The sequence below is a fragment of the Chelonoidis abingdonii genome, chromosome 3, assembly GCF_003597395.2.
Source record: "Chelonoidis abingdonii isolate Lonesome George chromosome 3, CheloAbing_2.0, whole genome shotgun sequence".
Classification (NCBI taxonomy): Eukaryota; Metazoa; Chordata; order Testudines; family Testudinidae; genus Chelonoidis; species Chelonoidis abingdonii.
This window is the reverse complement of record NC_133771.1, coordinates 43,635,507-43,647,664: the sequence shown is the minus strand read 5'-3', so window position 1 is coordinate 43,647,664 and position 12,158 is coordinate 43,635,507. Positions and strand designations below refer to the sequence as shown.

At 39.4% G+C, this 12,158-nt stretch overlaps 1 protein-coding gene across 1 annotated transcript in view; it reads left to right on the top strand.

The window, feature by feature from the left end:
- Positions 1-11,384, top strand: part of CSMD1 (CUB and Sushi multiple domains 1) — a 2,093,217-nt gene extending 2,081,833 nt beyond the window's left edge. The window contains exon 69 of the mRNA XM_075063712.1: positions 10,448-11,384. Coding sequence (XP_074919813.1) covers positions 10,448-10,607 — 160 coding nt within the window. The 3' untranslated portion in view covers positions 10,608-11,384. The remainder of the gene's footprint in view (positions 1-10,447) is intronic.
- Positions 11,385-12,158: the final 774 nt, after the last annotated feature.

Sequence of the window (12,158 nt, the reverse complement as noted above, 5' to 3'; positions counted from 1 at the left end):
CTTTTACATAAAGTAAGAGCTCATGTTAGATAGAACGGAAGGAACTTAGAACGACAACGTACTAATTGGAACTAGTAAACGAATTTATCCATAACTTGGTACGCAAAACATGTTAATCCATGGGTAAAATGAGATAGTCTTATCACTCCCAAAATAAAATTGCTTACCAAAGGAGTTCTAAGTATTAGATAGGACCAATCCGTGCAAATTCGTATGTTCTAATAGAGGCCAAATTTATAATTGTTGCAGAATCTGCCATTTACTCGAGAGGGTATCATTAATCCTCCCTTTCATACTCAGATTAATATTTGCAACAAAATGAAGTGAAATATTGATCTTTAACATCTATATTAATGTTAATAAAATAGATAATAATCTATCAGCTGCCCAATTGAAAACTATTGGAGTAAGTGAACTAGTCGTGATGAATGCGGTATTTCTGATGATGTTAAAAAATTGCTCTTAATAAGTGTAATTAAAGAAGACTTAATATGTTAACTACCTTCTAGAATTCTTTTTCTTTTTTTCGCATTGTCAGTAGTATTTTCTGTTTAAAGGTCTTACTAGCAATCACCAATCATTTGCCAGAAAGTAGACGAGAAGCACAAGCATTGCTGGTGGTCCTCATCATGTCATGATTTCTGAGCTACACACTAGTATTTTAATCCCCAACCCCACAGACCACACTAAAAGTAGAAAGATCTATTGAAAAAGTGAGTCAACTAATGATAAAAATCTATAAAATGTGGACTTATAGGAAACAGCACTATAGAAAAGGAGACACTAAACACACACATTCTCCAGAAGCGAATCGAAACATAGGTCCAACATTTCATAACACATAGATTAAAACAGAACATGTAGACACCATCCAACAATGATATTAATAGACACAAATGAAGATTGTCAGTGGTCAGACTATGGAGATAGCTTGGAAAAGTCCACGGGCACAGGACATATTTATTAACTGATCTGAGATAGGTACGAGATGTCCATCAAAGCTTAACATTCAACAAATACTCACTTCACTGCTCATAGTCACAAAGTTTCTTCTGGCATTACGAACAGCGGTGTACAACCATACCCCTTTCCCCGCGAGAGACCGTGAAGGCTAGCCTCATCAGGTGATTGCTGGAAGTAACGAAAGCATGCTAACTATAGGAGCCTACGCCACACATCCCCAGAAGTGCAATTCCGTAGAAACTCACATTAGCAGTTTGATGAAACCCTACTTTGCGGCTTTCCCATATCTTCGTAGGATATCCTGATCAAATCTACATCTCAATCATTTGCTAACATTTAGGTTATCATTGCTAATTTTTCCCAAATTGGAATTAAAAAAGAGTTGAAACTGAGTAACAGAATATCTTACTCGAGAGATAGGATTCTGCGCAGGTACTACATAAGTCACTCATGAATTGTCAATCGTTATAGGTAAGTGATGCTGTGAGCATATCAGACACAGACAGAAGTAAGCGTAAGAACATAGCGCTAAATTCAACAACCAAAACGCTAAATCTAAGCCCCGAACCTCTGATGGGTCTACCTAGCGAGCAGGAAGGGCAACACAAGGAGCTGCTTACAGGAGGAGACATCTGCGATATAGGCTCTTCACACACAACGCAACCTAGGAACATCTCGACAACTCCTATGTAGTGGATGCCACCAACACACCACTAAGGGAAATACTCGATACGACTACCAGTAAAAATCTAAATTGATGTACACAGAGAAACTTGATCTAGGTAATATAACAAAATAAGCCGCAGATCACGAAAATTAAGAAACCAATGATGCGAAATCTGTATGTGAGATTTAGGCGAACGACCGAAATGCACAGAAATCATAAGACGAAAACGAAGGACGCTCTAGCATCTGGTTTAACAGAGATGATCTGGATTAAAATGCAGCATCTAAATGACCCAATATGGATCTAAAGGATCAATTACGGAAGCTATCAATATATGACGTAAATATATCATGTCATTAATTGAGAGAACCACAGCCAGCGCACACTTAACATATGAAACAATATATTAAATGGTAATTAAAATACTCAACTGTGACAAAATATACACAAACTTCCTCACAGGCCAAACCAAAATAAGAGCACACTGGTGCCATTTGATATAACAAACACCTCTTTAACGTAGCACATCACAGCATTCTAGATGTCGAAAGTTTGACTTCAATAAAGATACCTCAGATAACACAAACCATGGACACCACAACTCCACTCATCCAGACATCACTAGAAATAATGGTTCTTTTATCTTGTCATATTACTTGCTTGGGAGATAGTTTTATAAACTCCTGATGAAACTTGGCTGGTAGGGACCAGATATTGAACAAAAATGTTATAAATTCAGTAATTCACCTAAGCGGGTGACCAAAAGTCATGATTCAGTCTACTTCCACCCTCTAGCTGATCCATAGTAGGAGATGCAGAGTGTTTCACATAGACCCTTCACACTGGAACTGATGAGCCCTAAATACACATACATCTCTACCTCTAAAGCATGCAGCACTACACGCTACCAACCCAACTCTTAACACAAATACGTTATAACAGTTTATCGAAAGTTATTTGATCCGACCGAGCACACACAACCACAACCACAGCCCCCCAACACCTGATGCTTTACCGGGCATTATATCAACACACTCAATGCGGGTCACGTTATAGCAGCAAGGTGAAGTAAAAATAAAATCATAGACAAAGTGTAGAACTATCACAAATATACAATTCATAAAAGTCACGCAGAAATCAGCTATCGAATTCCCCTTTCCCCACACTTTACGCAAATCAGCAGCTCAGAAGAAATTTGTTGTTTGTAAAGTTAGGGTGGAGTTGTTCACAACACACACTACACCCACAAGTTTTTTCAGCCCCAGTATCACACCATATCATTATTATTTACCGTCAACCCATCATCACATAACACACACTCAATCTGTCATAAATAATAAATTTTTAATACATTAATAATTGACTCGTCCATTTTCATGTAACCATGAGTATTTACACTTAATAATCTAACTAGCCCATATGCTGTATCTCCCCTCCTCCCATTTATAGGTGCATTGATTCACTGAATTAATTAATTTTATAAATAGATTGTAAACTGGTGTTCCCCTATACTAAAAAACCACCAAGATATCGATCAAAGAAGGGACCTTTAATACTTCCCATATCAAAATATAACTTTTGTTATTTAGAATCATGTAAATTTATTTATTAACAAAGGCGTATTGTAGTGTATGCGTGCAGAGGTTTGTAAAATGAGAAGAGTATGATGGAATATTTTTATAATCTCAAAAATACTGACATTGATAAAGGTCTTCAAAAACACATAAGACAGTTAGTAATGAGAAATGCTTTAATAGAACATTGTGAATGCTATTCAATCTAATAAATGGCAGTCACCCTATACCCCCACACAACCCACACATAACTATTACACGTCTTCTGTAGAGTAAATCTAATCTTAATTCCACAATGGTAGAGATTTACCTCTGTCTCTCCTTTATCAGGTCTTTAACCGACATCTAGCAGGCTAGCAATCATTATAGTGTAATATCGAGATTATAATAGGCATAGCATTAACACAGTTCTGTTGCAGCAAGCCATCCTGGTACCGGAGCCTGATTCACACATATTTTATTATCAAAGGGTTGCATTTATCCTGTCAAAATTCAACAGGTAATCTGTGAAATGTTAAAATCTCAATAAGACACAGTCTTGATTAAATAATGACAGAGAGAGCAATGAATTTAGAATATTAAAGCGAATATTTCGGGATGGTAAAACTGCTATATGGAATAATGTCTTCTCTAATCCGAAATGAGCAAGAATTGTCTCAGTCTCTCCCACATAGGGTTCAACACACAGCATCAGTTCTAAGGGAGGATAGCGTCGTAAGACGAAAAATAATCAATGTTAAGTGAGACAAAGTACTGTAAACCTCTTGTGTGCAGAGGCTGAACCAGACTGAGAATCGGTCATGTCAGATAAGTATATTCAATATCCATATTTACAGGACTTTAATCTCAATACGAATTTCATTATTTACACGTTTCTAAAGTCATTACTAAGAGTATTAATAAAAAGCTAGAAATCCAAAATCCCAGAAGGGGACACCCATAAAACACTTAACTACCTGCTGAGTAAAGCTAAAAAACACCTACTTCTAGAATGGCATACTTTGTAATATGAAAATATGCATTGAGGTTGTTAGATTAATGTTAGATAACATCAGGCATCTAGTTACTTGTTCGAAATTTTGGTTTATAAAACAACTCTGGCCTACATAATGGGTTGTCGATCTAATACATGAATTGCGTTATACCACAAGTAGGTAATATTGGATTGACATTTCTGGAACAGAATACATCTGATTGCAGAGTCCTCAGCAGCAAGTCATCACCCAGATTCACTGGGCCTGCGAACCAAAGTATCTACTTCTGCGAGTAATGATTGTAGACAAGAGTAGTCCGTGAGCAAACATCGCGACAAATCTTCAAAAGGTATTTACTGCTCTAGTGTTGTCTTTCATCTCATCATCATGATATTCATGGATTGCAAGAATGCACAGTGAAGTCTAGGAAACAGGCTCTACGACGACTCATGCCAAGAGGTATGTTTCATAACTCCACGACGGTGTCCCCTACACATTGCAGAATTGGAGAGTTGGCTAGTCCTGGGCGCCAAGAAAGGCTGGTCTAAGGGGTGGTATTTGAGTTGCTAGGGACTCAGAAACCTAATGGTTACAAAGATTACCCATGACTTTGCCAAATGTATTAAGACTGAAAAGACTTGGTCAAGAGAAACACCTAGATCCCGCTTTAAAAAATCACTTAAATACTGTGGAGAGAGGGGGCTCTACGTTATACTCGCCCCCAGAAGTCCTTACATTCCCAGGCATGCCGCAGCCGACCAAACGAAGAAGAAGACATATGCTTGGATGAGTAAACATCTTTAGATCCAAGAGACACTGCCTATTCAGTGAGAATACATCTGGAAGCTGGAAAATGGAAAGCATAGAGCTGCCAGACTAATGAATCGATTGTTTGAAGGGACTGAGCGTTACTGAAAATCTATAAATCAACATGGAGTAGCTACTAATTAACGAGCAAAGGTTTTCTTACTGAGACTAGAGTTTTAAAGGAGGTTTAGTCTATCGTGAACACTGGAGCTAAAAATGGGATTTGGTGCCTTCTAACATCAAAAAGGAAGTAATGAAGGAAGTTGAAACTAGTGGCTTGAGAGAACATAAGAACGGCTGACTGGGTAGAACAAGGCCCAGCTCGCCCAGTACGTCAGCCCCAGATAAGACAGTGGTGCCCAATGCCAGAGCTGCCTACACGGAATGATGAAACTAACAGGTCAATGGATGAAGTTATCTCTTTCCTCCATGACCACTCCATCTGAACAAGCAGAAGCTAAGACGACACAATTCCTTATACCCATTCCTGCCGGGCTAATACTATTTTGGACTTAACCGCTCCACACCAATAATTAACCTCTCTTTTCAACACTATGAGAGTGATAGAAATGTGAGGCCTTCATGGAGAAGACACATATCCTGCAGCAACCCGTAACAATTTATAATCGCTTATAAGCAGCTACAGTTTCGTTCCTTTGATCAAAATATAAGATAGGAATTAATGATGAGATTATTTGTTAACTTGATAATCGGACCTGACACATGTTCCTTTTCTGTATTTTGCATATCTATTTTTGGAAACAATATATCCAATGTCATTCTGATAATAGCACTTTGGCAGTGTCACTTTCTCAAAGCTACACAACTGCATTTATGCGACACTCCAGGTCACCATATGAAAAAAAGAAATCCACATGTGAATATTCATCGTAATCTAAAAAGGCTCTTAGACACCCCAACGGACTTCTCAGTCTAGGGAGAAACTGAAGGTCACATAACTCTCAGCCCAGGTGCCAGTGTAACACAGGAACTGGCTAGATTAAAGGGGTGTGAAAGATAGACAGGTGTAATTTATTCATCTATTTCATACGACGTCTACGACGGAAGGGACCTTCTGAGACGTATGCTAGAGTCGCAGTCCCCCGCCCTCATGACAGGACATATATAGTCTAAGAACATCCGCAACACAACAGTTTATGTAACCTAGTCTTAAATATTCCAGAGATGGAGATTTCTACAAAACTCCCTAGGCAAATGGTCAGTGTTTGTTAGCCACCGTGACTGTTAGGAATTTTGCCTATCTCCAACCTAACATCTCCCTGCTGGCAGTTTTAAAATGCCCATTGCTTCGTCTGCGTACTTAGTAGAGCTAATGTGATACAATAGTTTCGTTCTTCCCCTCCCCCTCTTATGACAACATGTGCTAATTATAGCCTAACTCCTGGTGGCTCCCCCAAGGACCCACAGCACAGCCTAGTAATCTGCACGAATGAAGTTACGTTGTCTGTCACTAGCAAATTCCCCGGTCTCCAGCCCATGCCATCAACAGGCTTTGAGGTGGATTCAGAGGGCAGATTCTAATGATCACAGCACTTCAAAACCAGCTCATATCATCCCCACCAGCTAGAATCAGGCTTGGGTCTTTAACACAGTGTCAGTCCTTTAACACTGCACAAGAGGCAGAGGGAGCTGACGGATCTCACCTCCAAGCCAGCTTTACCAATTACTCCAACACAGAAAATGTAGAGAAGAGAAAATATTAGATTTCAAAACTGCCAAATAAAAGAATAACAAACTAAATTTCTCTCTAAATGGAAAGAAAATACTACTGGAGAGCAAATTTCAGAATAGTTCAGATTGCCATGTGCAGGCTTGGGTCAACACTATGCGTTTAAACTGATTTTTAGCAGCAATTAAACCAATTTAACCGTGTACCTGTCCACATACGAGTGTCCCTTTATAGATTATAGAAGGTCTTAATGGTTTCCTTCTCTGGTACTCCGTCCCATACGAGAGCGAGAGCGCTAAATCGCTATTTACATATGGAGTAGGGTTCACGGTCACAAATTGAATCGATTGGCCGCGCGGGCGGCTACTCACAGTGCACCCCGGTACCTCTGGACAAAAATCTGAACTCGGAGCATGTGGCCATGGTAAAGCATTAGAAAACCCCAACAACTTTGAATTTCATTTCCGTTGCCCAGCTGAGCCTCTGCCAGTCACGGTGCAATGGCAGTCCCAAATCCAAAAGACTGCACGCATAGGACGTAAAGGAGATACGGGATCTGATCCTGTATGCGGAGAACAAATTGTTCTATTCAGAAGCTCCGTTAACAGCAAGAACGAAATGCCAAAGGCTTATTGAAAAATCTCCAGCTAACCACATGCTTGCGGACAAGGGTAACGGAAGCCGAAAGAGAAAATGGAACGTTCACGAGGGAGGAAGGGGGTATGTGAGGACTCCACTATCCCACAAGTCAACAGACATCTCCCGAAAAAATTTTGCAATCACGCTGAGCCCAATGCGTTAGGTTCAGAACACATGTCCGGCGGGTTCAAGGTAAGATCGACAATTTACGCCCGTCCCCCCACGTTAAAGAAAAAGGAAGAAACGTTATCTTGAACTCTTTCAATGTCACCGATCTAGTCTAATAATGCTGGTGGTAGGACGCTGGATGCCTTGCGCGGCAGTGTGGAAAAGCAGTATCTTGCTCCTGTCCCCGGCAGTATGGTGCAGTAGGTAGCTGGGCTACCCCTGGTTATCACGCTGCGTGAGTGGCCCTGGGTGGGCCTTCAGATAGCTGCTGGGGAGGCCTGGGTAAAAAGAGAGATAGCGTATTCAGGATCATCGAGATCCCAGATAGAGTGTAACAATGTAATGGCTAGAGTAACGCATCTCAATCTAGAGAACAGGGCTGAGCTCCATAGCCCCCTCCCTCCTGTGTAAAGAAAAGACTGTACTGCGGATACATGTCAGGAGATGCGGCCTCCTCTCTCCCCGACCGGCTAATGGTTGCCTGACTGTCATAGCAGCAGAAACTGCCTCACTCCGTTGACTTTATTCATTCACGACAAGTTCACTATTTATTCCGCATCTTATAACTGTCGCATGACAGCACATGGTGGGGACACGCCACGCTATTGCCCAGGAAGGTTGGGAGGAGGAACAACCGGGTGCGGGTTAGTGTGCAGAGGCATAACCCCTGTAATCGGACAATGTGAGCAAGCTCATCATTTCTGCGGGAATCTGACATGAAGACGCTTGTTGCTCCGTCTTGATAACTGTCTCTAGTAAACTGCCCCATATCTAGCGCAGTACTGAACCTATTTTCAATACCATAAAAGGGAGATTGGACTTTTCGGGATTTCATTCCATTTGCTTTGCGCTCCGCCGGCCATCGCAGCAGGGGCACCCCATGATAGCAGCAGACAGTTACAGGAAGAAAGACAATAACCGTCATCATCATTGGAAGTTTACAAAGGCAGCAAGATGGTACGACGACGATAACCCAGGTCTCTGCTTTCATGCAAAGCAAATGAAGCTGGGCGTGATAGCCGCCTGCAGTGTATTTGCCTCTGTCAGCGGACAGCCAGACACATACGGTACATCCAAAAAAAAAAAAAAAAAGGCGACGCTCCATGGTTGCCGTGCTTGCTCTGCCAGGGCAATCCAGGGAAAAAGAGTGTGAAAACTGAGCTCTGCCGTGCTTGCCCAGAGGAAGGAATGAGTGACTGACATATACCCAAACACCGCGAACATGAGTGTGCCCCATCAGGCACTGGGACTCAACTCCAGAATTCCAAGGGGCGAGGAAATGGAAACTATGGATAGCTTACGGATAGCTACCCACAGTGCAACGCTCCAGAAATCGACGCTAACCTCAGACCATGGACGCACACCACCGAATTAATGTGCTTAGTGTGGCCGCGTGCACTCGACTTTATACAATCTGTTTTACAAAACCAGTTTATGTAAAATTGGAATAATCCCGTAGTGTAGACGTACACTAAGAGTTGAGAACTTTAAAACAAAAACTAATCTGGATAGGTGATCTCTTTATTACTATCTACAATTAAATCATTTACAAAAAGTTTATGATTCCACTCAAACCTCTAAATTGTACAATTCCTGATTGATTTTTCTTCCCCAGTTCAGCCAGCATTGCAATTCAAGTGAAGGAAGTTTGTGAGCTACCTAATAATCCCCCCCTCTTTTTTTTAGATATTTTTGGATACCTATTTTTAGATACTCCATAAGTGCTGAGGGATGCAAACTTAAAATTAATTCACTATAGTATGGCATCATCTGTATTACACATCTATAGGCTATGCAATTTATTTATTTGGTTTTTGTGTTGGTTTACTACTTTCTTGAATAAAAGTGTAACATCTTTAAAGATTTATAATTTTTTACATTATGATTTGTAAGTAAAATGGTATCCACAAAAAAGAACTGGGTCTCAAAGGACAATTCATCTTACTGATAACTGCTGTCATATCAAATTATGTGAATGTTGGCCAACTTGGTTGTCCAAAGTCGGGCAGATAAATCCATAGTAAAGCAGCTAAAGAAGTGGCCTTGTTGCCAGTGGGACATGTTAGTTCCAAGGTTTCATTGAGCAGCAGGCCACTTATTTACATGTCTAAATATGGAGTTGGATGCCTAGCTTTAGGAGCCCAGTCTGAAAATTTTAGCTAATAGTTTTCAATCAAATTAACGAAAATCTCCTCCATCTTTCCATATTTTCCTTCTCCATCCTCTGCTCTACTGGTTAATTTTCCTATGGAATATATGGATTATCCACGTTCTTCCCCGGTTCTGTTGCCCAGACTAAAATGGTGGTAGGGAAAAAAAACTGAAACCCTCCTTCTTCACAGAGATCCAGGGAAATTGGCTAATTAAATGTGCTACTGTGATTCTGATACTAAAATCTCGTAAAAAATATCATAGTAACTATTAGAATAATTGTACAAAAAGTTTATTTTACTAAAGTTGAACTAAATGCTTAAATTCTGCAGAGGAATAAGAAGTTTTTTCTCCTCCCCTTTCTGCTTATGGCAGTTGTAGAGCTGTACGAATCTTAAAATGAAGATGTCAATAGAAAATATTAAGTACTAGTACTGATGATTTTTCATCCCTTCCCTATTCCATCTGTCTCTTCTGTTTTGGCTGTCACTATAGGCACTGAAAAGAGACTATAAAGTTATCATGCTACAGATGGATTTTGCTAGAGAAAATGTATACATATGGCCTACATTGTTTCTGTTCTTTTTAGTGTCAGCTCAGTCCTAGAAATTTTTCTTCTCATCATGCTTCAATACTCCTTATACATAGTTCCCATACCTGATAATATTTTGTGAGGTGAGCTCCTTCTATCACCATTAGGAATTGTTGCAAAACTAATATGGATCACCTGCAGTAATTAAAAAAACTTGCAGTAGTTATGAATTTTTATTTTTAATTTTATTGATATGTGTATTTTTTCTTTCCCTTTTTTCAGAACAAGACCAAAAGTACAGTACAATGGATATGCTGGTCATGAAAACAGTAATGGACAGGCTTCATTTGAAAATCCCATGTATGACACAAACTTAAAGCCCACAGAGGCAAAGGCTGTGAGGTTTGACACGACTCTAAACACAGTTTGTACAGTGGTATAGCCTTTAGTGCCCAATATGACTGATTCATAGCCATACCTCTGATGGACAAGCAGTAATTCCTTTGGTGCCATATACCAGTTTTCCTTCTTCTCTTGGCTTTGCTGCTGTAATCTTTAACATCTTCTGTTGGCATACATGCAGCTAAATTTTCTGGTAAAACGTGACAGTCTTCTGGGGATCAGAAAAATAATATTTTTTCGTCTTAAAGGTGGATTAAAATGCCTGGCTGCATCGGCTTCAGATTAAGGCACACTCTAAGAAAGACTGTCAAGTCATGCCTATTTGTTATATTTAATGCCTCAGACTTTCATATTTGTATGTGGCTGGATGCCTTTCAATGCAATCTTCTGGGCACTTGGATAAATCCTTTGGGTACTGTGACAAATGATAGCACCACAGATTTTCCCCAAGAATAGGAACACTCTGAAGAAAAAAGCTTTCTTGAAGGAAAAGACAACCTTTGCCAAGGTTGCACACACCTACAAATGCTTTACCATTGAAATCTCGTTACAATTAAAGCAACCTACAGATGTTCATACATAGGGCGGTTTGCAAATTTCCCAGTCACCTGTTGTATTGCAAAATGTTAATGCACAATTCTTTGCACTAGTGTGTTATGAATGACTGAGTAAGATACTGGTAAAAAAACATACAGGGTTTATATACACAGTCCATTGTATATAAATATTCACTCGCTCTTGGTCAAGAAAAACATTCCATGGTAAGTTGACTTTGTGTGGTAGGGTATGACCCCATACTTTAAAAAAGGTTAAAACACTTGTGTCATACAATTTAACAGCAGGGGGTTAGCAGCTATTGCTGCTTGCCATGTACAAATGTGAATAGTAATTTATTTTAGATAGCTCATAAAGCCCATGAGCCTGTGCTCACAATACAGTCTTCCCTTTTGCATTTTTTCCATTTTTTCTTATGATATTACATCATTTTCTGATGTTACACTGAACTAAAACACATTACAGTAGCATATGTAAACCCAGTGCAAATTGTCTATAACAAGCTATCATTAATTTTCTACGCAGAACAAAAGAGAAATATTCAACTGTCTTTGCTACCTGTTTCTTTATGTTTTTTTTTTTAACACATTGATTATTGCTTTTGTACTCATACAGTTTGACAGAGAAATTTTGAGATTTGTAAGTATGAATTGTTGGGAGTAATGAAGCTAACCTTTGTTTAGGACTATTGGTAATTTTTTTTAGGAAACAAATATGTTAATGATTAGATTGATTGAAATATCCCTTGAAAATTGTCAAATTGCAGGGAATAATTAAAACCAAAATGATATTTCATCAGAGATATTGAGCTCAAAAATTTTGAGTTGTTTTATAATTCAGTTCTACAAAAAATCTATTTTTAAATTCTGAAATCCAAATTTAGCATTGATGATCATGAAAAATGTTTCTGAATTCAATATGGGGAGAGTCTGGCTATTCAACGCAACACCAAAAAGAAGTGTTAACCCAAGTGATGATTTCTCAGCTAATGCTGTAGCCCTGAAGACGTTTCAAAAGTAATCCTTCATCGGTTTAA